We start from the raw sequence: 23127 nt of genomic DNA on the forward strand, positions 1-23127 counted from the left end.
CTGAGCAATATAATGAGACCCCATCTCTACAAAAAACAACAGACAAACAAACAAAATGAAAGAAATCCTAGAGAAAACATTATACTATGAAAGGCCATAAGGCACTCTCATTGCATCTTTAACCTACTCTCTTAATTTAGGTACAAGCAAATCACCAGCTCATAAGGGGGAAGGAAGTCTCTTTACAGTATGTTACACAATATTCATGGGATAAGACAGCCTGGAAAGGGAAGAGTATGTGTTAAGAACCAAGGCAGTAGACCAGGTCCCATTATTGACAAGAACACTGTCTCTCTTAATCCTTAGATGAGCCACTTAACTGTTCTGTCTCAATTTATCTCCTGTAAAATAGGGTCTTATGAATTCATTCAAATAAAATACTTAGAGACTACTAAGGGCCAGGTGCTATGTTAGGCACGTTGACCAGAACTAAAGATTGTTCCCTTTCTCAGTGCCAGTAGAACCACAATGATATAACACCAGACCCAAGAGCGCTATAAATAACAATGCTAATCTTTCTCAAATGGTCATTACTGAAAAGGAGAAGAGGATCAGGCACACCAATACCTTATTGGTGAATGTGGCTGCTGTTATATGCTATCCCAGAAGGCTTTATGATCAGTCCCTACTTTACTGTCATTGGAATATCTGCAAGGCTGTGTGAACGTGAGAAATATGCACTCACCTTCTTTTTCTCTTCTTTGTGAAGTGTATTCTTGAATTTTCAAGAAATAAGCCATACCCAAACTCCAACTAAGTTATTAATTACTACAATTTAAGTTTGTTTATGGCACAAGCATTCTCATGTTTTTTAAAATATATATTTAAACAGTAGAGACTAACATTTATTAAGAGTATATTACTTTCAAATATGTTATTTCATGTATACAATCTATAGCCAAGGTTGGTATTTACTGTCTCCATTTATAATTGAGGAAACTGAAACTTTAAGAAGTTCATAACCTGTTCAAATGCCACCCAGATAGTAAATAGGGAATTCGAACCCAGATCTGTGTGTCCCCCAAGTCAATGGTAATTCTGGCAACTAAATGTCATTGTGCTAAGCCTTCCATTACCATTACTTGCTGATGAGTTCAATTTCCTAGATAGAGAATGTGCTGAAACCTAAGCTCAGTAACCTAACTTCAACCAAGACTATGTCTTTAACCACTTCAGTCCCAAATGTACTTTAGGTGCATAAGATTAAAAAGAAGACTTAATTAAAGCCCTGAAGTCCAAAAGTTAGCATTTCCCCTAACAAACTAGTTTCTACTGCTCTCAAAAGGCAGAGTTAAAGATGGAAGACATCTACAAGGCAACAATCTAATTCCATTCTTCCTCCAGCCACATCTGTCTTGGCTGATTTAGGTGGCTAGAAAGCAGAGGAGTTGACTCCATGACCCCTCAAGACTCTTTCTAACACTGTAATTCTGATTCTCTTTGCCCTACTTACACAGGGGAACCTGTGATTATTCTCTATAGCTAGATTTTGGAGGCCAGATTGCTCCATTTTAGAAAAGATACCATGAATAACATGAGATAGAAACTTATAACTGTCACACTTTTAAGATCTGTATTAAATCATACTAAAATAATCATCCTGAAATAACAAGATCATACCAATCAATTAGAAGGAATTAAGAATCAGGGAAGCAGAGAGTTGCTCCTGTTCATAGCATTTCTTCTCTTTAGACCTCAGTGAAATATTATCTGACCAGTTGGAGAAAGCTTGACTGGGCAATATGCCCTGTGGTGACTTCTGTGGTTCCTGTCCTATAGCCTTCACTACTTGGTGTATTACATCATTATTAACTATAAAGGGAACTGCTGTCTGGCTCCCTTAATAAAGAACTTCCCAAATCTGTCAAAGAGAGAAAAAGGTCCCTGTTAGCTTACGACAAACAACATATCAAAAAACATGGGTTTCTCTGCCCATGGAGCTTCAGACTGCTTATATATTACCCAATTGTATAATACACTTTAGGCTTAATATACCAGTTCAAGGCTGGGCGCGGTGTCCCACGCCTGTAATCCCAACATTTTGGGAGGCCGCTGCAGGTGGATCACCTGAGGCCGGGAATTTGAGATCAGCCTGGCCAACATGTTGAAACCCCATCTCTATTAAAAATACAAAACTTAGCCAGGTGTAGTGACGAACACCTGTAGTCCCAGCTACTCAGGAGGCTGAGGCAGGAGAATTGCTCGAACCCGGGAGGTGGAGGTTGCAATGAGCTGAGATCATGCCACTACACTCCAGCCTGGGTGGCAGAGAAAGACTCTGTCTCAAATATATATATATTTCATAGATGGTTCACTGAAACCTCTGCCTCTTGGGCTCAAGCCATCCTCCCACCTCAGCCTCCTGAGTAGCTGGAATTACAGGTGAGCACCACCATGCTAATTTTTGTATTTCTTGTACAGGCAGGATTTCACCATGTTGGCCTAGCTGGTCTCAAACTACTGAACTCAAGCAATCTGCCCCACCTGGGCCTCCCAAAGGGCTGGTATTATATATACACCAGTTCAAAGTTCAAAATCAACAAACATATACAAACTATTCAAGGGCTTTGTGAAAAATTCCATCAACTATCTATAATGGGAAAGAGAAAAAAGGAGTTTGTGACCAAATACACAAAGACAGACAGTCAAAAAGGATGAACTGTTTCTGCACTAGTGAACCAATGTGTTTCTGAATGCCCATTGGGAAAAGCAAAACCCCTGTATGCGAGTTTCTTGAGATCAGAACTGAGACTGTGTCAGGCCCTGGGGTAGGCAATAGGAATACATCTCTGATGATGAACACTTTACCCATTCAAACAGGAAAACACCTCATAGCACAACCTGTGTTCTAAGCTTTCATTACGTATGCGGGAACAGGTCATTTCCAAAACCACTTCCCTGCATACCCCTCTACACAAACTCAGCAGAAGCTGGACACAAACAAGAAGGTCCAAGGAATACTTAAGGAACTCAGTGCCCTGCCCCACCCAACAACAGCCAATTAATGTTGCACAGCCTGTTTTAGTCTCGGAGGGCTAGTCTGTGTCTACTGCAATGACTCAATTCTGCCATTTTATTGCAAAAGCAGTCACAGACAATATATAAACAAATAGGTGTGTTTATGTGCCAATAAAACGTTATTTGTGAAAACAGACATTATTTACGAAAAGAGGAGGTGGACAGGATTTGGCCATGAGCCACAGCATGCTGGCTCCTGCTTTACTACAAATAGATCTTGATAAATCAAGTTACTATTCCTTTTTTTATTTTTATTTATTTATTTATTTATTTTGAGATGGAGTCTTACTCTGTCATGAAGGTTGCAGTGCAGTGGCGCAATCTCGGTTCACTACAACTTCCATCTCTGGGGTTCAAGCAATTCTCCTGCCTCAGCCTCCCAAGTAGCTGGGATTACAGGTGCATGCCACCACGCCCAGCTAATTTTTGTATTTTTAGTAAAGACGGAGTTTTGCCATGGTAGCCCAGGCTTGTCTGGAACTCCTGACCTCAGGTGATCCACCCACTCCGTCTCCCAAAGTGCTGAGATTATAGGCATGAGCCACCACGCCCGGCCTCAAGTTAGTATTCCGTATCTCCTCTCTCTTCTGCCCAGGACTTCTGGAAAGCAGCAAAAAGCAAACATGCAAGGCTAGGAAGTTTCCCTCCATCAGTTATGCTCAAAAGCAGAAGCTACAAAAGACTTCAAAGTAAAAGATGCCTGTGGGTATCCAATCTACTTATTTCTACTTATCACCATTAAAAAATAAAAATCTTTGCTGGTTTAATGGAGAGACCAGAGCTGCCTTCTCTAGTGTGCCAATAGAATGACACATGTTTTCTATTAAACATCACATTATTAACTCCTGCCATTAGAAACATTAAAGGCACAGTTGACCAGCAGCTTTCAGAACAATTGGAAGCCACTGGGTGGAAGGGCGGGGTAACACACTTTGGGAAAGCCGGTTCTAAAGGGGGCTGCTGACTCCTTAGAGGTAAGACTGCTACTGAAAAAGGAAACCCTCCCTGAAGAGAAGAACTGCCAAGCAACCGCCTCCTTGCCCAGTGGCCAATTCAATGAATGCTTCAATCAGCCAGATCTTGCTGGACTTGTTAGACCTGACAAAACAACGGCAATAGCTTTGGCAATAATGTCAGACAGGCGCTAGTACAAAATTGCCTGCTGCAATGGAAATCTCTATAATGAGCTCTGCTGAAAATACATGCCAATTATGCCCATATTGCCAGAGGAGCAGAAGCTGATTAAAGGCATATGGGTAAGAAGAAGGCAAAAGAACTGGTCCTAAATATACTACCATAGCATACCTATATTTATGAGCTCCTCTGAATGTCAGGGGCTGCCTAACACATGGCATAAGAAGATCCAAAAGACTTGAAATCACAGTTTGAAGGTGAATCATTAGAGCAGGGACAGCTGGCTAGAAGGGCAATTTTAAAAACAAGGCACAATAACACAAGGTCTCTTAAGAGGGCTTCCTCAGGTCCTAGAGGGAGAAGGAGATAGTGGCAGACACAGGCAACCCCGAGGAGGATACATGACAGGGTTTTACAGAGATTGAGCTGTGTGCAAAGATGGTATTAGGAGGAAAGGCTCAAAGAGCAGGAGAGGGCTGAGTGCAAAGCCAGGCCATCTGGGACAGACATCAGGGAGAATCAGGTAACTACAATGGCAAGACACCATACAGGAAAGCCGAGACATAGACTTCCCAAACCCACCCTGCAAGGCATAACCACTGACCTCCTTCTATAATACATCATAATATAGTAAAAAATTTTCCACTTCCAGGAGCCGGAAGATCTGGGTTTGAATCCCAACTTGCCACACACTAGTGGAGCAATGTTGAGCAAATAACTTCTCTGAATTTCAATTTCCTCATCTGTAAAACAAGGGACCATTATCTGCCCTTGGTTACTTCACCTGTCTGAGAGCACTAATAATGCCCTGCCTGATTAGTTCAAAGAGTCGTTGTAAAGATCAAGTCGAGATCATAGGTGAAACTGTTGTTGAACTGAAAAATACAAAGAAGGAAATTATACTGTGATCATTTTTACGAAATATTATGTGTGGTATCACTACAAACACACAACTCTGTTTAAGGATGAAACTGGTTCCAAGCAAGATAGAAGCCCCAGCTTTCCTTCCACTTCTTTTTTTTTTTTTAATTTTTTGTTGTTGTTGTTGTTTGTTTGTTTGTTTTGAGATGGAGTTTTGCTCTGTCACCCAGGCTGGAGTGCAGTGGTGCGATCTCGGCTCACTGCAACCTCCGCCTCCCGGGTTCAAGCGATTCTCCTGCCTTAGCCTCTGGAGTAACTGGGATTACAGGTGCCCGCCACCATGCCCAGCTAATTTTTTTTTTTTTGTATTTTTAGTAGAGATGGGGGTTTTACCATGTTGGCCGGGCTGGTCTCGAACTCCTGACCTCAAGTGATCTACTCGCCTCGGCCTCCCAAAGTGCTGGGATTATGGGCAAGAGCCACTGCACCTGGCCTTTCTCTCCTCTGTTACTCTGCTAGCATGGCCATCCAATCCCTGGCTAAGTTGTTACCCAATTAGCACACTGGCACCCTTCACTTCCCCATTTAGTACCATTACAGAACGATCATCCCCAAACTCAACATTGACAGGTAATAGGCTAAATGATGTCTGCACCATGTATGAAACTTCTAGAATAAAGAAGCAAGAGGTCTATAAAATATCATCCTATTTTTCTTCTTTCTTAACTACTTAACTTTTTTTTTTTTTTTTTTTTTTTTTTTTTTTTTTTTTTTCCCCCCCCCCGAGACAGGGTCTGGCTCTGTCACCAAGGCTAGAGTGCAGTGGCGTGATCACAGCTCACTGCAACCTCTGCCTCCTGGGCTCAAGCCATCCTCCCACCTCAGCCTCCTGAATAGTTGGGATTACAGGCGAGCACCACCATACTTGGCTAATTTTTGTATTTTTTGTACAGGCAAGATTTCACCATGTTGGCCAGGCTGGTCTCGAACTACTGAGCTCAAGCAATCTGCCCCATCTGGACCTCCCAAAGTGCTGGTATTACGGATGTGAGCCACCATGCCCCACCACTACTTTACAATTTTTAAGTTTTTTTCCACCCTAAAGATGTAATGGAAAATGCCCAAGGTTACTCCCTCCTTTATCACCAATGTGAATCTTCCCCAATTTTTTTTAACCACCTCACTGGCTTCAGGCAATTCTCCTTTAAAGACATCTACCTTCGTCTGGACTGTCTTCCTCAGCAGCCTTCACAGAATAGCACATATTCTTACCACAAGCTCAGGTGTCTCAGCCCTGTCAGCTACCCACTTCTCGAATGCTGTTCTCCAGCTTTCAAACCTTTTCTAATGGCCACTTCCTATGGGTATGTGTACTGACGGCTACTTCCATTTCTCTACAGAAGGCCCCAGATGTCTTCTTGACACTTCTACTTTCTGAACTATGTATTCTTCTGTACAGCACTTATATTCTCTTTCATCACTAAAGGGAATAAAAACAATGGGGAACTGTTGAAAGAAAACACAGAAAATCTAAGTCTTGGCTCAACTACTGACTAGCTATGCAATCTTAGCGAAGTACTTAAGTTCTCTAAATCTTAGTTTCCTCATCTATAAATTGGAGGTAATTTAACACATTTCTTCCCTGTTTAGTGACAGAATGTATGTTAAAGTGCCTTGTATACTATAAAGAGCTTTGCAAATGGCAATTTATACTTACATCTACCTATATATCCACATCCTAAAACCCAACTCAATTTGTATTAGAGTTGCTTCTTCCTCATTCATAAATGGATTGTCTAGATTTCACATATTTGGGGGAAAGGTCTATTATAGAAGGTCTGTCTCTTGATCTTCTATTTTTTATCAAGCTCCTACTAAGCAAAGGCTAACCAGAAAAACTCCAGAAGTAACTTCAGACTCCCTGAACCTTCCCCTACTTCATTCCTGCAGGTCTGTAAAATGCTTGGCTGCCTTCAGGCTGACACTGAACGTGCATTCTTGGCAAGAGGCATTGAAGAGAAAACAACTCTTTTCTTTCTTTCACAAGCTGAAAGTGATTCTCAACAGAAAAAAAAATAAAATCACAATCTCAGCAAAGAGAGGTTCCTGAAGGGTAGCAACTGTTTTCATGAAGCACAGTGGGACCAATTATTGGTTTCAGTACTGATTCTGTGACTGACTGGCTCTGTGACCTTGGGCAAGGAACACCCCTCATAGGCTTCGGTTTCCTCATCTGAAATATGAAGGCATTAAATGAAATGTTCAAAAGGCCCCTTGAACTCTGAGTCCAATTCCAGCAAGATACTGCCGATTAGTCATAAAGAAAAGGAAATGGTTAAATACAAATAGCATCTGCTCTTCCCAAAGTAAAAGCAAACAAAATGCCAAGAAGCCCCAGCTTTCCCTCCCCTTGTACTCTGCTTTCATTGTTATCCAATCCCTGGCGGAGTTGTTACCCAATTAGCACACTGGCAACCCTAGCTTTCCCATTTAATGCCATTACAGAGCAATCATCCCCATAATCCCTCAAACTCTGGGCATGGATTCTAGAAGACAAACCTCTCCACATCAACCAAACAGGGAAAAAAATCAGTATTTCCCATGTTTTAGAGCAAAAGAAATTCAGCATAGTGATGATGGTGGCAGAGGCATTTTCTTTACAATGCTCCAGGTTGGTTTTTTTGTTTTTGTTTTTGTTTTCTACACTCAACAAAAGTTGTAAGGGGCAGCTATAAAACACCTCAATGCCTTATTACCCACCCTCCTCCTCCCACCTAATGAATTCAGGACGGATGAATTCAAGATTAGTCTCCAGCTGTCAATTGCCGCATACATAATATATATTTTTCTAATCACAGAGAAAGGCTTTTCCACGACAGCCCAGCTCTGGAAAGAGTTGGAAGTTGAAGTGTGGCCCTCCTGCTTCTGGGAAGTCCTTAACGAAAACCTTTTGTAAAGAACTGCCTCGAAGTTCCTCATATGGCACTCTAGTGCTGGACTTACTGCTCGCCACTTGTGAAAAATTCCAAGCTGCCTTAGGATAAAAATAACATGGGGGAGAACTTTGTCACTTGTTAGTAATGCCAAACGTTTCCCAATATATACTACTCACTACATGAAAAGCAGGTGTGTTGCCCTAAGAGGTCGACAGATGAGCAGAGAAGAGGGGAGACTTTGGGAACTCCTCAACCAGCTGGTGCAGGCTCTTGGGACAGAAAACAAAGAGGACAGGTGTCACACCACCAAGATGTATTGCCATTATTCTATGACAAAGGAAACAGAACATGACCAGACCCTATTAAACTGAGCTGGATTGCTCAACAGGGAAATCACCTGATCCTAGCCCTAATGGGGAGGAAATACTGAAAAGAAACCTTCTACTAATGCAGATTTGTGCTGCCAACTGGGTCATTTCAAACAAAGCACCCCTAGCCCCAGTAAAGAACATCAAGACAGTTGAAATGCAAGCTACCTGCTTGCAGGAAGAGCCTTAGACCCAGCACTTTGGGAGGCTGAGGTGGGAGGATCGCTTGAGCCCAGGAGTTTGAGAGCACCCTGGGCAACAACACAACAAAATCCCATCACTACAAAAAATTTAAAAATTAGCCAGGCATGGTGGCACATGCCTGTGGTCCCCAGCTACTTGGGAGGCTGAGGTGGGAGCATCGCTTGGGGTTGGGATTCAAGGCTGCAGTTAGCTATGATCTTGCCACTGCACTCCCGCCAGCCTGGGCAACAGAGTGAGACAAAGAAAGAAAGAGAGTAAGACAGAGAAAAAAAAGACAGGAAAGAAAGATGGAAAGACAGAAAGAGAGAGAGGGAGAGAGAGAGGGAAAGAAAGAAAGAAAGAAGAAAGAAAGAAAGAAAGAAAGAAAGAAAGAAAGAAAGAAAGAAAGAAAGAAAGAAAGAAAGAAAGAAAGAAAGAAAGAAGGAAAGAAGGAAAGAAGGAAAGAAAGAAAGAAAGAAAGGAAGAAAGAAAGAAAGAAAGAAAGAAAGAAAGAAAGAGAAAGAGAGAGAGAGAGAGAAAGAAAGAAAGAAAGAAAGAAAGAAAGAAAGAAAGAAAGAAAGAAAGAAAGAAAGAGTGAGAGAGAGATGGGGGAGGGAGGGAGGAAGGAAGGAAGGAAGGAAAAGAAATGAAAGAGAGAAAGAGAAAGGAAGGAAAGAAACAAAGAGAAAGAAAGAAGGAGGGAGGGAAGAAAGAAAAAGAAGAAAGGGAAGAACAAAAGAAAAGAATGAAAGGGAGGGGAGGAGAGGGGAGGGGAAGGGAGGGGGAGGGGAGGGAGGGGAGGGGGAGGGGAGGGGAGGGGGGAGGGGAGGGGGGGAGGGGGAGGGGAGGGGGAGGGGAGGGGGAGGGGAGGGGGAGGGGAGGGGGAGGGGAGGGGGAGGGGAGGGGGAGGGGAGGGGGAGGGGAGGGGAGGGGAGGGGAGAGGAGAGGGCCTTGGAAAGGGAAACCAGGAAATCTGATTCTGGTCACAATTCCGACTCTAGCTCTAGGTCTCTGGAGAAGTAATTCTCTGTCTTGACTTTCTTTTCCCTACATATAAACCCAGTGGAGTAGATATGTAGCTTTCTAAACCTTCCAGGTCTGATATTCTATAAGATAGAGCTAAAGGAAGATGTAGGTATATAAGACAAGCACCTGTCACCTATTTCTCCAAACACAATGGATTTTTTTTTCAAATAGCTCTGAGATACGACTCACACACCATAAAATGGCTCACAGAGTTGTACAACCATCACTGCAATCCAATCTTTAAAAATGTTCATGACCCCAAAGAGAAACCCTTTACCCATTAGCAGTCCCAGTACATTCCAACCCTCCAGTTTAGCAATCACTAACCTGATACTCTCTCTAATAGATCTGCTTATCTGGACATTTCATATGAAAGGAATCATGAACAATAGGTAGTCATTTATAACACTTTTCTCACTTATCCTAAGGTTTTCAAAGTTCATCCTTATTGTACCATGTATCAGTACTTCGTTACTTTTTATTGCCAAATACTATTCCATTGTATGACTATACTACCTTTTATTTATCTATTTTTCAGTTCGTGGACATTTAGAGGTTGTTTCCACTTTTGGGCCATTATAAATAATTCTAGTATGGGCTAGTCACGGGGGCTCACACCTGTAATCCCAGCACTTTCAGAGGCCGAGGTGGGCTGATCACCTGAGGTCCGGAGTTCGACACCAGGCTGGCCAACATGGTGAAACGCCGTTTCTACTGAAAATATAAAAATTAGCTGGGCGTGGTGGTGGACACCTGTAATCCAAGCTACTCCGGAGGCTGAGGGAGGAGAATCGTTTGAACCTGGAAGGCGGAGGTTGCAGTGAGCCAAGATTGTGCCACTGCACTCCAGCCTAGGTAACAAACTGAGACTCCATCTCGAAAAAATAAATAAATAAAAATAAAAATAAAAAATCATACACTGAATTTCCTCTTCATACTCTTCTCACAATTGTAATTAATTATTTAAGAGGGTAATTTGATATTTAACATATGTTCCAAAAGGGCAGAGCCTATAGTATTCTTATTCACCACTGTATCCCCAGTTTCCAGGACAGCACCTGACACATAGTAGGTGCTTAGTAAAACCTTCTTGAATTAAATTAAATTGCCTTTACATTGCCCAAGGTTTAGCACTTGATACAAGCCTGGTAAAGGATCATGAGGGCCTTCCACCTCACTAGAAAATAAAATCAGCTCAAGATTTCCAGGGTACTCCCATGGAACTGTGTAACTTTCCAGATCCTCATAGGCTTTTAGGAAATTTCTGTAGTAACTGATTAGAGAAACAGATGCCAGATTAAACAAAAGGTTTTGACTATGCTTAAAAAAAAGAAGGCTATAAAAATGACACTGAAAGGTAAATTTCCTTCATCACTCTAGAGCCTGATTGGAAAACTTTTCTTAACAGGCAAGTCGAGCTAAAATCTTCCCTACCCCACCCTGGCACCATCCTCTACCCCTAAATAAGAATAGTTTCTTATAAATGGACACACTGAAAGGTTGGCTTGATTCACTTTTCAACCCTAGTTCCCACAGCACCCACAGTCCAGCTACTTTGGAATCTGGTCTTCTGAGGACCTCCAATGAATATGGCAATGTATCACCTCTGTCAAATTCCATTTAACATTGCTTCACATCTATTAATACTAACAGCAGTATCAAATGACATACCAATTATATTGATCTGAGCTACTCTGGAGAAGATGTAAAATAACTCCATGTGCTCAGAAGCACTGATTAACTATCACTGGGATAACAACAAGATACCTGCTGAGCGAGAATGCATATTATACCACCAACTCATCCCGCACACCATGGCACTACACCCATCCCAAAGGGATTAAAAGCTTTGGGGTACCTCAGTATAGAGCTATTCAGAACAGAACTGAAGGGAATCAGGTTGAGACCTACCAAGAAGCATTCAATTAGAGGATCGTCAAGTAGGTCAGCAAGTCATCTACTCATGCTGGACATACTACTTGGATTTTCCCTTTGCCTATTATTCTCCCAGAGTGAAGATGAATTGGCTCCTGAAGTTTATGACAGAATCAATTCACATTGTTTGACTATTTGACTAACATGGTGGTAGCCAGAAAACAAAATAATAAAACCAGAAGGAAACGTAAATATTATTGACCAAGCCTCTAATTTTATAAAATGGGAAAACTGAGACCGACAAAACTAAAGACTTATACAAAGTCATATAGCTAGCTAGTGGCAGAATTGGAATCAACCCATCCTTCCAGGAAAGCAACCACTCACTGGACAGGTGCCCCGGTTGCCAAAGTGAAAGCTGCAAAGGCACCCCAAAAGATGACCTTAATGTAAACATCTAAAACTCTAACCCTAAAAGCATAGAGTGTAAGAAAGTCACCTTTTTTAAAAAAATTAAGATTGAGTTATTAAAACTATAGAATTATATTATTTCTACTTTATCAATTTTATGTACATTTAGAGTACCGAATGCATCTTTTGGATTTTTTTCTTTTTTTTTTTTTCTTTTTTTCTTTTTTTTTTTTTTTTTTTTTTTTGAGATAGGCTTGAGCCAATGCACCTGGACTGTATTCTTTTTTTTTTTTTGACCAGGAGACAGGGTCTCACTCTGCAGCCCAGGCTGGAGTGCAGTGGAGCGATCTCTGCTCACTGTAACCTCTCTGCCTCCAGGGCTCAAGCAATCCTCCCACCTCAGCTCCCTGAGTTGCTGGGACGACAGGCACCCACCACCACGCCCAGCTAATTTTTCATATTTTTTGTAGAGACAAGGTTTCACCATGTTACACGAGCTGGTCTCAAACTCCTGGACTGAAACAACCCACCCGCCTCAGCTTCCAAAAGTGCTGGGATTACAAGTATGAGCCACCAAGCCCGACCCTGGATTCTTTTAAAACAAGTTTTCGGCTGGGTGCAGTGTCTCACGCCTGTAATCCCAGCAACTTTGGGAGGCCGAGGTGGGTGGATCACTTGAGGTCAGGAGTTCGAGACCAGCCTGGCCAACATGGTGAAACCCTGTCTCTACTAAAAATACAAAAATTAGCCGGGCATGGTAGCGCACACCTGTAATTCCAGCTACTTGGGAGGCTGAGGCATGAGAATTGCTTGAACCCAGGAGGTGGAGGTTACAGTGAGCCGAGATGGCGCCACTGCACTCCAGCCTGGGTGACTGAGTAAGACTCTGTCTCAACAACCACAAAAAAAAACAAAAGTTTTCATTAGTCCAAGAAAGCCTATGTATGTGTGGTTGTGCATGTATATATGTGGGTTTAGTGATATAATTTTTTTCTGACATCTGTTTTATATATATATATATAAACATACACATAGGCTAGGCACGATGGCTCATGCCTATAATGCCAACACTTTGGGAGACTGAGGTGGAAAAATCATTTGAGCCCAGGAGTTCAAGACCAGCCTGAGCAACATGGTGGGACCTCATCTCTCCAAAAAAAAAAAAAAAAATTAATTAGCTAAGATTGGTAGTGTGTGCTTGTAGTCCCAGCTACTTGGGAGGCTGAGTCCGGAGGACCCTTTGAGCCCAGGAGTTCGAAGTTGCAGTGAGCCATGATGGTGCCAATGTACTTAAAAGTATGTCACCCTGGGTGACAGAATGAGACTCTGACTCTTAAAACAAAAACATACTTATAAAGCACATTATCCTTGGTTTGGAAAAGGGTATTTAGAAATTCTCTTTTAGGCCAGGCACAGTGGCTCACGCCTGTAATCACAGCATTTTGGGAGACTGAGGCAGGCAGATCACTTGAGGTCAAGAGTTCGAGACCAGCCTGGACAGTATGGTGAAACCCCATCTCTACTAAAAAATAAATAAATAAATACAAAACTTAGCTGGGCATGGTGGCATGCACCTGTAGTCCCAGCTACTTGAGAGGCTGAGGCATTAGAATCACTTGAATCCCGGAGACAGAGGTTGCAGTGAGCTGAGATCGCACCACTGCACTCCAGCCTGGGCAATACAGTGAACTCTGTCTCAAAAAAAAAAAAAAAGCGTTTTAATTTTTTGTTAAATTAAATACAGTCATTTACACTAAAATAATGTGAAATTTTATGTAAGCATAAAATAAGGTCCTGTAATTGGGTTAGTCATTCTTTTCTCAAATCATGAAACTACAATATGCCATGCAAAAAATAGTAAGTCATAGAATGTTAGAGCTCAAGTGGGTTTATAAACCTCCTGCCCCAGCCCCATCTTTGTAAAGCCACAGACCCTGGGGTCCCAGTGAAATCGCTTATCAAGGTCACAGATACCATTAGTAACAGAACCAGCACCTTATTCAGGTATCTAGATGCCATGTCCAGGGTTTTGTCCCATTATACCGTCATTCTGCCTCTGCTCATTTGCAGAGTATCCATTGTTGCTTCCCCAGGAAAGCCCCTATCTGAAGACTGTCATCCTCCATTTTCCTAGCCCGTTAGAGTCCAAGAGTCAGACCTGTAGAGCTACATCATCTAGCTCAGGGGTTGCAGCCTGATTGAATCTGGCCTATGAAAATGTTTTATTTAGTTAGCACAATTTTTTTAAAAAAAAATAAGAATGTAGGCTGGGCGTGGTGACTCACGCCTGTAATCCCATCACTTTGGGAGGCTAAGGCTGGTGGATCACTTGAGGCCAGGAGTTTGAGACCAGCCTGGCCAACATGGTGAAACCCTGTCTCTACTAAAAACACAAATATTAGCTGGGCATGGTGGCGTGTACCTGTAATCCAGCTCCTCAGGAGCCCAAACCTTCCTTTCTGTTGCCTATATCCCAGATAACTCAAATTATTTGCTGTCCCCTTTATATTCTATGTCACTCCTGCTACATGAAATGCCCTGTTCTGAATAGTGTCATGCAGTAGGATAAGCAGGGCCTTTAGAGTCAGGTCTAGGTTCTAATTCAGACCCTTGCCCTTACTAGTTGAGAAAGTTACTTAACTCATCTGAACTTCAATTTCCTCATCTAAAAAATGGGAATAATAATCCTTGTCTCAAAAATTTGTTACAAGATGTAATGCCTGGCACATGGGAACAGCTAAACAAGTGACAGTGTTATTGATTCTACCCAACTCTGATGGTGCTTCCTCCTTGGCTTCTCCCTTGTGCTCCCACTGGGAAATCAGCTTTCCCTCTCATGTCATATATCATCAGGTCCACCTGTTCCCACTTTTATGGCTCTTATCTGTATCTACTACCTTATATGATACTCATTTCTATCTATGTCTTGTCTCTCCCACCAGCCTAAGAACCTCTTGAAAGCAGTATCCATCTGTGACTCACTCTGTATGCCTGACAGCCCCAAGAACAATGGCTTGAACACGGTATGTGTCCAGGTATGTATTGAATGAATAGTATGTATTCGCTAACTATATATAACACCTATTAGATGTGTCATGTTGCCTTGAGATATAAACAGGGGCCACATCACTTGTTCTGAATAACGCCTAGCCTCAGTGCTTAGCAAATATCCAAACAACATTGGGGACTGAAGCTGCCAACATAAAAATAAAGGACAAACAGAAAGGTTGGCAATATAGTCACCTTTCAGAGGGATGGTATTTTTATTTTCCATTAGTTTAAGTTATAATCATGCGCAGTCGCACATGCCTGTAGTCCTAGCTACTGGGGAGGATGAGGCGGGAAGATTACTTGAACCCGGGAGATCCAGGCTTCAGTGAGCTGAGATCATGCCACTGCACTCCAGCCTGGGCAACACAGTGAGACTTCATCTCAAAAACAAAAATTGAAAAAAAAAGAAAGAAAAGGAAAGAATAAAAACCTTTACTTGCCCCTAGCTTATGAAACTTTTGCCCTTCCACCATATGTTTTATTGAACTGCTTTTTTTCTTACAAATCTTAATCTCTCTGATATGCCTTAGCTCGTGATTTTTAGCACACTTTTAGTTACCATCCACTTCACAAAGCCATTCCATTCCTAGCGCTTATGATGAGATTCGTTTTACTGTGGATACAGCACCAAGCAGTTTACTGTAATATGTAAACAAAACACAACAAAGCTGAAACATTCCTCCTTTTCCTTTCTGTGAACTCTCACTTTTCTATTTATGTGGCACAACCTGCATATCCTTAACTTTTTAAGGATCAGCATTTCAGATACTACCAGGAGTTTACTCTTGGTCAGGCCACAATAAGACAAACCATTAAAAGATCAAACACAATCAAATGACCTGCAGGAACTTCAACGGTATACATATTCTGACCAAAAGTGGGCAGAGAGCATGTGCAGGAAAAGCACAGACTCCACAGGGCAAATCAGAAGGGCTGCACAAGAAATACCAGCTGGCAGCAGTTATCAATGTACTACTACTTTCTTTTCCTTTTTTTGAGATGGAGTTTCACTCTTGTCGCCCAGGCTGTAGTGCAATGGCACGGTCTTAACTCACTGCAACCTCCACCTCCTGGGTTCAAGTGATTCTCCTGCCTCAGCCTCCTGAGTAGCTGGAATTACAGGTGCCCGCCACCATGCGCAGCTATTTTTTTTTTTTTTTTTTTTTTTCAGTAGAGACAGGGTTTCACTGTGTTAGCCAGGCTGGTCTCGAACTCCTCATCTCAGGTGATCCACCCGCGTCGGCCTCCCAAAGTACTGGGATTACAGGCGTGAGCCACCTCGCCCAGCCTCGCACTACCACTTTCAAATCTTTCTTTCTCCCTGCTCTTGGTTGACTGCATCTGCCTAAGAAGTTTGCCACACTGGTCCTAGACCCTGTATTTGGTGATAAATTCACTCAAAACAAAGTTATAACCATATAGGACATACTTGCCAATAACTCTGACTTTATTTTTCACAATCATCTTTCAGACAAGAGAAAAAATTAATTTTCATTCCACCCAATCATTACCCTCCATTCTTCTGGGTACATGCTTTGGCATAAAGGGTTGGCTTGCCTGCACTCTCGTTGGGGATGTTTATTATTCTTTCTTTTACTCCAAGCCACCTGCCAACCAGCAGAAAGCAAACACACAATGGGGGAAGGAGAGAGCTTCCCACAGCTGAGTCAGTTGTGACCACTGGAAAAGCCAAGCTAGGTGAAGTTCCTTCAGCCCAGCAGCCCCCAACCCTATCCCTATTTTACTCCCTGGGGGCTGGGCCCCTTGCAGCAGGGAGTAAGTAGGCAGCTCTTTGTTCCACACTCAAGCAGAATTCAGTGGCATGTGAAGCCATCCAATAATCCTGAACTTGGACTGACCTTGACCTAAACCATAGCTCAGTGTGATAAAGAAAATAATTCACTGGGGCAAAGGAGCTTTCCTTAAAAAATAACTTGCCATGGTGAATTTTTTACTGCCCCCCCCACACTTATCTGTAGCAACCAGAGACCAGTACAAAATTATTAATCAAGCTGCTGACCTTAATCCCCAATTGTTTAGGAGGTACTGGGGCAGTTCCTTGGTCAGCTTGGATGTCACTTTTCCCCAGACAGGGGTGCTGAATATGTCTAACAGTACAGCAGATTGTCCCTTAAGAACAACCATCTGCCAAGTAAGGGTAATTGCTGAGCAAGAGGGTCCCTGGCACAGCTACAGATCATGTCTTATAAGGTCAAAACCACTAAAGGAAAAGGCCCAAAGTTCTGGTTGTATCTACCACTTTCCACTTCTACTACCTCCACTCCCCAAGTGTGGGAAACCCATTCACCTCAGAGATCTGGGCTGGGAGTCACCCTGCAATCTCCCTTCCGTTGGTGGTGTGGAAAGGCTTAAAGGCCAGACACACCAGCTCAGAGAAACAGCTCATCGAAGCCTTGCACTTACTTCTCATAGCGCTGATAAGCGCGTTGCCGTCTTTGATCACGTCTTTGATGAATTTGTTGGTCCTCTCCAGTTCCTGCTCATAACACTTGAGTCTCTCGCGGAAATCGGGGCTGTCCAGGTAGCAGTCGCTGAACTCCAGCGGGGGATGACCCATGGTTCTGATGGCCGGGAGTAGGGGGAAACGGGGAAGACACAAAGACCGAGGGCATCAATGGCACAGTAGAGGAAGTAGAGGGAACGGACTGAGCGCGCGACCCGCTTAAGGAAACTCATAGCCTCCGTCCCTTTGGAGGACAGGTACCTGTTTCAATGAGACTCCTGGGGATCGCTGGCTGGTCCGGACGGAGAACAGGCGCCCCGGCAACGGCTTCAGGGCCAGGGAGAGCTAACTACCGCAGTCGGATCCCGGCAGGGTGTTGCCTAGCAAGCAGCATGCCCCCTAGGTATCGCCTCTCCAGATAGGCAGCAAAAACCGCAGCCCGACTTGCCTCCGGAGACTGGCCGGATCCTTCCTGAGCAATTGCAAACGTGACACTTGGGCCCGCCCAGGGTGTAGACGAGGTTAGAGCTGGAGCTGGGAGCAGCCTATCTACAGGCTCCTCGCTCCCGAGCGAGCGGAAGACTTCCTTCGCCGAACTCCGCGGGCAACCCGGATTGCACTGTCCCCTCCCCTTTCTTAAAGCCAACGCCTGCGCCCCGCCCCAGTGAAGCCCGAGGACCAAACCGGAGAGCTCTGGCTCCTTCTTCAACTGTTTTCCTTGTACCTTAGGGTTTCGTGACCAGGGCCCGCGGGCTGCTAAGATTTCTTCCTGGTGCAAGGGAGCCGGCCGGCTGTCCTGTTAGGTGCCGGAAGGGTTAAGCCGGGGCGGCAATGAAACGTAGCCTAGCTCCATAGACACCGCAGCGGGAAGAGGAGGGCGAGAGCGCGACGCACAATAGCCGCGGTGGCCCAGCGCTTCCCTACGGAAACTGGGGAGCAGTCAGCGCCCTAGGACTCCAGCTGGAAAGCGTGGCGGCCTGGGAGATGTAGTCTTTCCGTTTGCACTCCCCGAGACTCCTCCCTGCAGTCTCCCCACCACCCCGCCTGGGCGGCTGCTCTCCCAGAACAGCATTCCCAGCCTGCCGCAGGCTCCTGAGCAGGGACCGGCCCCAAGGGGCAGGTGCGCGGTGCTGGACTCTGCGGGGGAAGTTTCCAAAACTAGAGCAAGAACCCGCAAGACTAGATTGCAGGAAGCCATCTCTCACTTCCCATGATTCGGCTGGGTTGTGTATTCTTTTGCCTTCCCCTCTTTCCAGCCTCCTTCGGACCTACCAACTTCTTTTCCGCTTTCTTTTCCCACGTCTCCTGCTCCAAGCGCTCTAATTCCCGTGGGCCTTCGACCTGAAGGGTTGACTCCTACTCTAGGGTATCTGTGAAGCTCAGTGCCCCCTGCCAAAGAAAGGGAAGCCATAATTCAGAGTTAATATTTTCCTGAATACGACCTCAGAGCATGGCTTTTGTGGCAGACGCCAATGATTAATGCACATGATTTTCCATGTGTAAGTGGAAAGTCTAAGAAGAGGATGTTATAAATTGTCTTGCAGCTTACCTTGAAGGCAACTGTCTTGAGACTAAGGTTAGGTAGAGGCTCGAAAAACTAAAAAATAGTTTGTGCGTGGGCAAAGAGATCCCTTTAATTCTGCAGAAGTGTTTCAATTAGATTGCCCTGTGAGGAAAGCCAGAACGGAAGGGGGTTGTAAATAGATTAATAGTGGCTAACCCACCTGAATTAGGGTCCTGTTGCTGCTGTGACAAATTACCACAAACTTGGTGGCCTAAATCAGCATAAAGTTATAATCTACAGCTCCAAAAGGCAGAAATCAGAAATGGGCCTCACTCGGATCAAATCAAGATGTTAGAAGGGTTGTGTTCATTTCCAGATACTCTAGGGGTAGAATCTGTTTCCTTACCTTTTCCGGCTCAAGTTGCTCACATCCTTTGGCTCATAGCTCCCCTCCTCCTTCTTTAAAGCTAGCACTGGCCAGTCAAGTCTTTCTCATGCTGCATCACTGTGACTCTCATGCCTCCCCTTAAGGACCCTTATGATTACACTGGGTCCACAGGATAAAATCTCCCATCACATCATCCTTAACTTAATCACATCTGCAAATTTCATTTTGCCACATAAGATAACATAGCCACAGGTTTCAGGGATCAGAACATGGACATCTGTGAAGGAGGAAGCATTATTCTACCCACCACACAACCTATCGCCCACCTCACTAATCTTCAGAACAACCCTATGAGGTTGGTTGTATTATTATACCCATTTAAAGATGGAGAAGCTGGGTCAAAGAGAGTTTAAGTGACTTGCCCAAGGACAAACAACTTAGTTAAGTGGTGGCACTTGAACTTCAGCCCAACTTGACCACTACATTATATAGCAGAATGGCAAAGAGTCCAATGAGAAAGAGCCCTCTGAAAATAAATAAGTAGCCACATCTCAGGGAAAAGTTTTGTTTCTTACTCTTTTTATCTTTAAGGTTAATTTATGGGAAAATGTCCAAAATGAGCTTTAAATGCACCATGGGTTGAAAAATGCAGGTACTAAGGGAAGGTGCCCATTCAGTGGGTATATTGTCTTTCACACTAGTATGTTTCCTTTTAGCATTCATTCACTCATTTAACAAGCATTTTTTGAACACCTGCTATATACTTTTATTTATAGAGCCTATACATATATTTTCATCACTATAAAAATTGCCATTGACAGTTTTTAAAATGTTATTTATTTATGTATTTTTTTGTTTGAGAAAGGGTCTCACCCTGTTGCCCAGGCTAAAGTGCAATGAACAGCTCAATCACGGTTCCCTGCAGCCTTGACCTCCCTGGGCTCAGGTGATCCTCCCACCTCAGCCTCCTCCTGAGTAGCTGGAACTACAGGCACATGCCACCGCACCTGGCTAATTTTTGTATTTTTTTGTAGAGATGGGGTTTCGCTCTGTTGGCCTGGGCTAGAGGGATCCACCCACTGCAGCCCCCACCAAAGTGCTGGGATTATAGGTGTGAGCCACCGCGCCCAACTGCTATTGACATTATTGGTGTTAGATGCAATCATACTCATCTGAGTTCCTATACCCAAGGTGTTTTACAGTCATCTGTGTTATCCTTTATCTAGACAATGAAACTAAAGCACAGAAATAACAAATTCCCTAGAACAGATACTGAAGAAGAAACAGCGTTAAAATTAGAACTCACACAGGGCATGGTGACTCACACTTGTAAGCCCAGCACTTTGGGAGGTCAAGGCAGGCAGATCACCTGAGGTCAGGAATTCAAGACCAGCCTGGCCAACATGACAAAACCCCATCTCTATTAAAAATAAAAAATTAGCCAGGTGTGGTGATGTGCACCTGTAATCTCAGCTAGTCAGGAGTCTGAGGCAGGAGAATCGCTTGAACCCAGAATGCAGAGGTTGCAGTGAGCCAAGATTGGGCCACTGCACTCCAGCCTGGGTGACAGAGCAAAACTCCATCTCAAAAAAAAAAAAAAAAACTCAGTTCCTCAGATAATACTTGCATTCATCAAGCACTATCTTAATTGCTTTGCACAATTTCTCCCTGACCCTCACGGCTAACCCTATGTGACTGAGAGTCTTTAAATTTTTGTTCACATAACCCCTAAAAGAATTTTGGGGAGCTATGTCCTCCTTCATTTTTAAGTTAACATCTTTTTTGTTTTGTTTTGTTTTTGTTTTTGTTTTTTTTGAGACAGAGTCTTGCTCTGTCACCCAGGCTAGAGTGTGGTGGCACAATCTCCACTCACTGCAACCTCCACCTCCCAGGTTCAAGCAATTCTCCTGCCTCAGCCTCCCAAGTAGCTGGGATTACAGGCACATGTCACCACGCCCGTTTATTTATTTATTTATTTTTAGTAGAGATTGGGTTCACCATGTTGGTCAGGCTGGCCTTGAACTCCTGACCTTGAGCGAGTCACCCACCTCAGCCTCCCAAAGTGCTGGAATTACAGGCATGAGCCACCACCCCCGGCCCAACATCTAAATTTTTTCATTATGCTTAAATAGTTGCAAAAATTTAATTTCTAACATACTAGAAATATCAACATTTTAAAATAAAGCTGTTATATCACTCTTTTAAAAGTATTCAATCTGACATCCATCATCAAATGCACAAAGCAAAACAAACTGTAAACATCTTGAATCTTCAAAAAATTTACATTGTTCCTTTTTTTCTTCTTCAAATCAATTATCTATACATTTTCCCCACAGAAATTTTATCCCTTTTTTTCTTTTTCTTTTTTTTTTAATAGTCTTACTCTGTCACCCAGGCTGAAGTGCAGTGGCACAATCTTAAGTGCACTGCAGCCTTGAACTCCTGAGCTCAAACGATTCTCCCATCTCAGACTCCCAAGTAGTTAAGAGTATATGCCTGAGCCACCATGCCTGGCTAATTTTTTTTTTTTTTTTTTTTTTTTTTTTTGTAGAGACAGAGTCTCACCATGTTGTCCAGGCTGGTCTCAAATTCCTGGCTTCAAGCAATCCTCCTGCCTCAACCCCACAAAGCCCTGGGATTATAGACATAAGCCACCACACCTGGTCAACCATCATACTTCTATACTTAAAGTCTATTGATCACCATATCGAATTTCTCTGCAACAAAAATATGCTCATAAACAGATTTTTTTTTTAAAACCGGGTCTCACTCTGTCACCCAGGCTGGCGTACAATGGTGCAATCACAGCTCACTGCAGCCTCAAATTCCCAGGCTCACACGATCCTCCCACTTCAGTCCCAAGTAGCTGGGACTACAGGCGCACGCCACCATGCCCTACTAATTTTAAAATTTTTAATAGAGACAAGGCCTCCCTGTGTTCCCCAGGCTGGTCTCGAACTCCCGAGCCCAGGAAGTCAAGGCAATTCTCCTGCCTTGGCTTCTCAAAGTGCTGGAATTACAGGCGTGAGCCACCATGCACAGCCCATAAATAGAAAGTTAATTCTTTTTATTTCCCTGTGACCATAGGCTTCACGGATTAAAAAGCTTCTGTGATTATTAAGCATACACAATAGAGTAAAATAATGTGAACACATTGTAATTATTATTAAATATAAAATTTTATTGGGGCTGGGTGTGGTGGCTCACATCTATAATCCCAGCACTTTGGGAGGCCAATGCCAGCAGATCACTTGAGGCCAGGAATTCAAGACCAGCCTGGCCAACATGGTGAAACCCTATCTCTACTAAAATACAAAAAAAAAAAAAAAATAGCCAGGCATGGTGGAGTGAACCTGTAATGCTAGCTACTCAGGAGGCTGAGGCAGGAGAATCGCTTGAATCCGGGAGGCGGAGGTTGCAGTGAGCCAAGATCACACCATTGCACTCCAGCCGACAGAGTGAGACTCTCTCTCAGAAAAAAAAAAAAAAAAAAAATTATTGGAGCTGCGTCTCTTAGTAAGATGGATAAGAAAGGGGTAGGTTTCAGGGCATTGAGTTAAAGAAGATTCCTGAACACCAATATTTTAAATTCTTTCTATGTTTAGCCCCAAGGGTTTTCATACCTTGGGCCAAAGCACCATAGTAAGATTCTTGATGTTTAAAAGGTATGCTTTCCCTTTGAGATATTGAGCAAGGGAGGTAGGAAAGGAAAACTGGAGGTGAGTTCTCAGACAAATGATTTTTAGAAAAAGTACTAAAGAAAATTGCATATTCGGAAATTGGTTCACTTTCAGCTACCTGGTGACCTCAAAGCCGTTGGACAGTTTCCATGTACCTTGCTCTGGACTGAGTATTTGTATTCACCCAAAGTTTATATGTTGAAATCCTAACCCCTCAAGGTGATGGTA

At 43.4% G+C, this 23127-nt stretch overlaps 1 protein-coding gene across 8 annotated transcripts in view; it reads right to left on the reverse strand.

The window, feature by feature from the left end:
* OPHN1 (oligophrenin 1) overlaps positions 1-17938 on the reverse strand; it is a 379874-nt gene extending 361936 nt beyond the window's left edge. For all 8 annotated transcript variants that reach the window (XR_012429977.1, XR_012429978.1, XR_012429976.1 and 5 more), the window contains exons 1-2: positions 17589-17938; positions 17288-17445 (exon numbers count right to left, since the gene is read on the reverse strand). Coding sequence is in view for 3 of the 8 variants with exons in the window: in XM_005593813.5 (XP_005593870.1) it covers positions 17288-17441 (154 nt within the window). In the remaining 5 variants the exon portion in view is untranslated. The remainder of the gene's footprint in view (positions 1-17287; positions 17446-17588) is intronic.
* Positions 17939-23127: the final 5189 nt, after the last annotated feature.

This window comes from Macaca fascicularis, chromosome X (assembly GCF_037993035.2).
Source record: "Macaca fascicularis isolate 582-1 chromosome X, T2T-MFA8v1.1".
Lineage (NCBI taxonomy): Eukaryota > Metazoa > Chordata > Mammalia > Primates > Cercopithecidae > Macaca > Macaca fascicularis.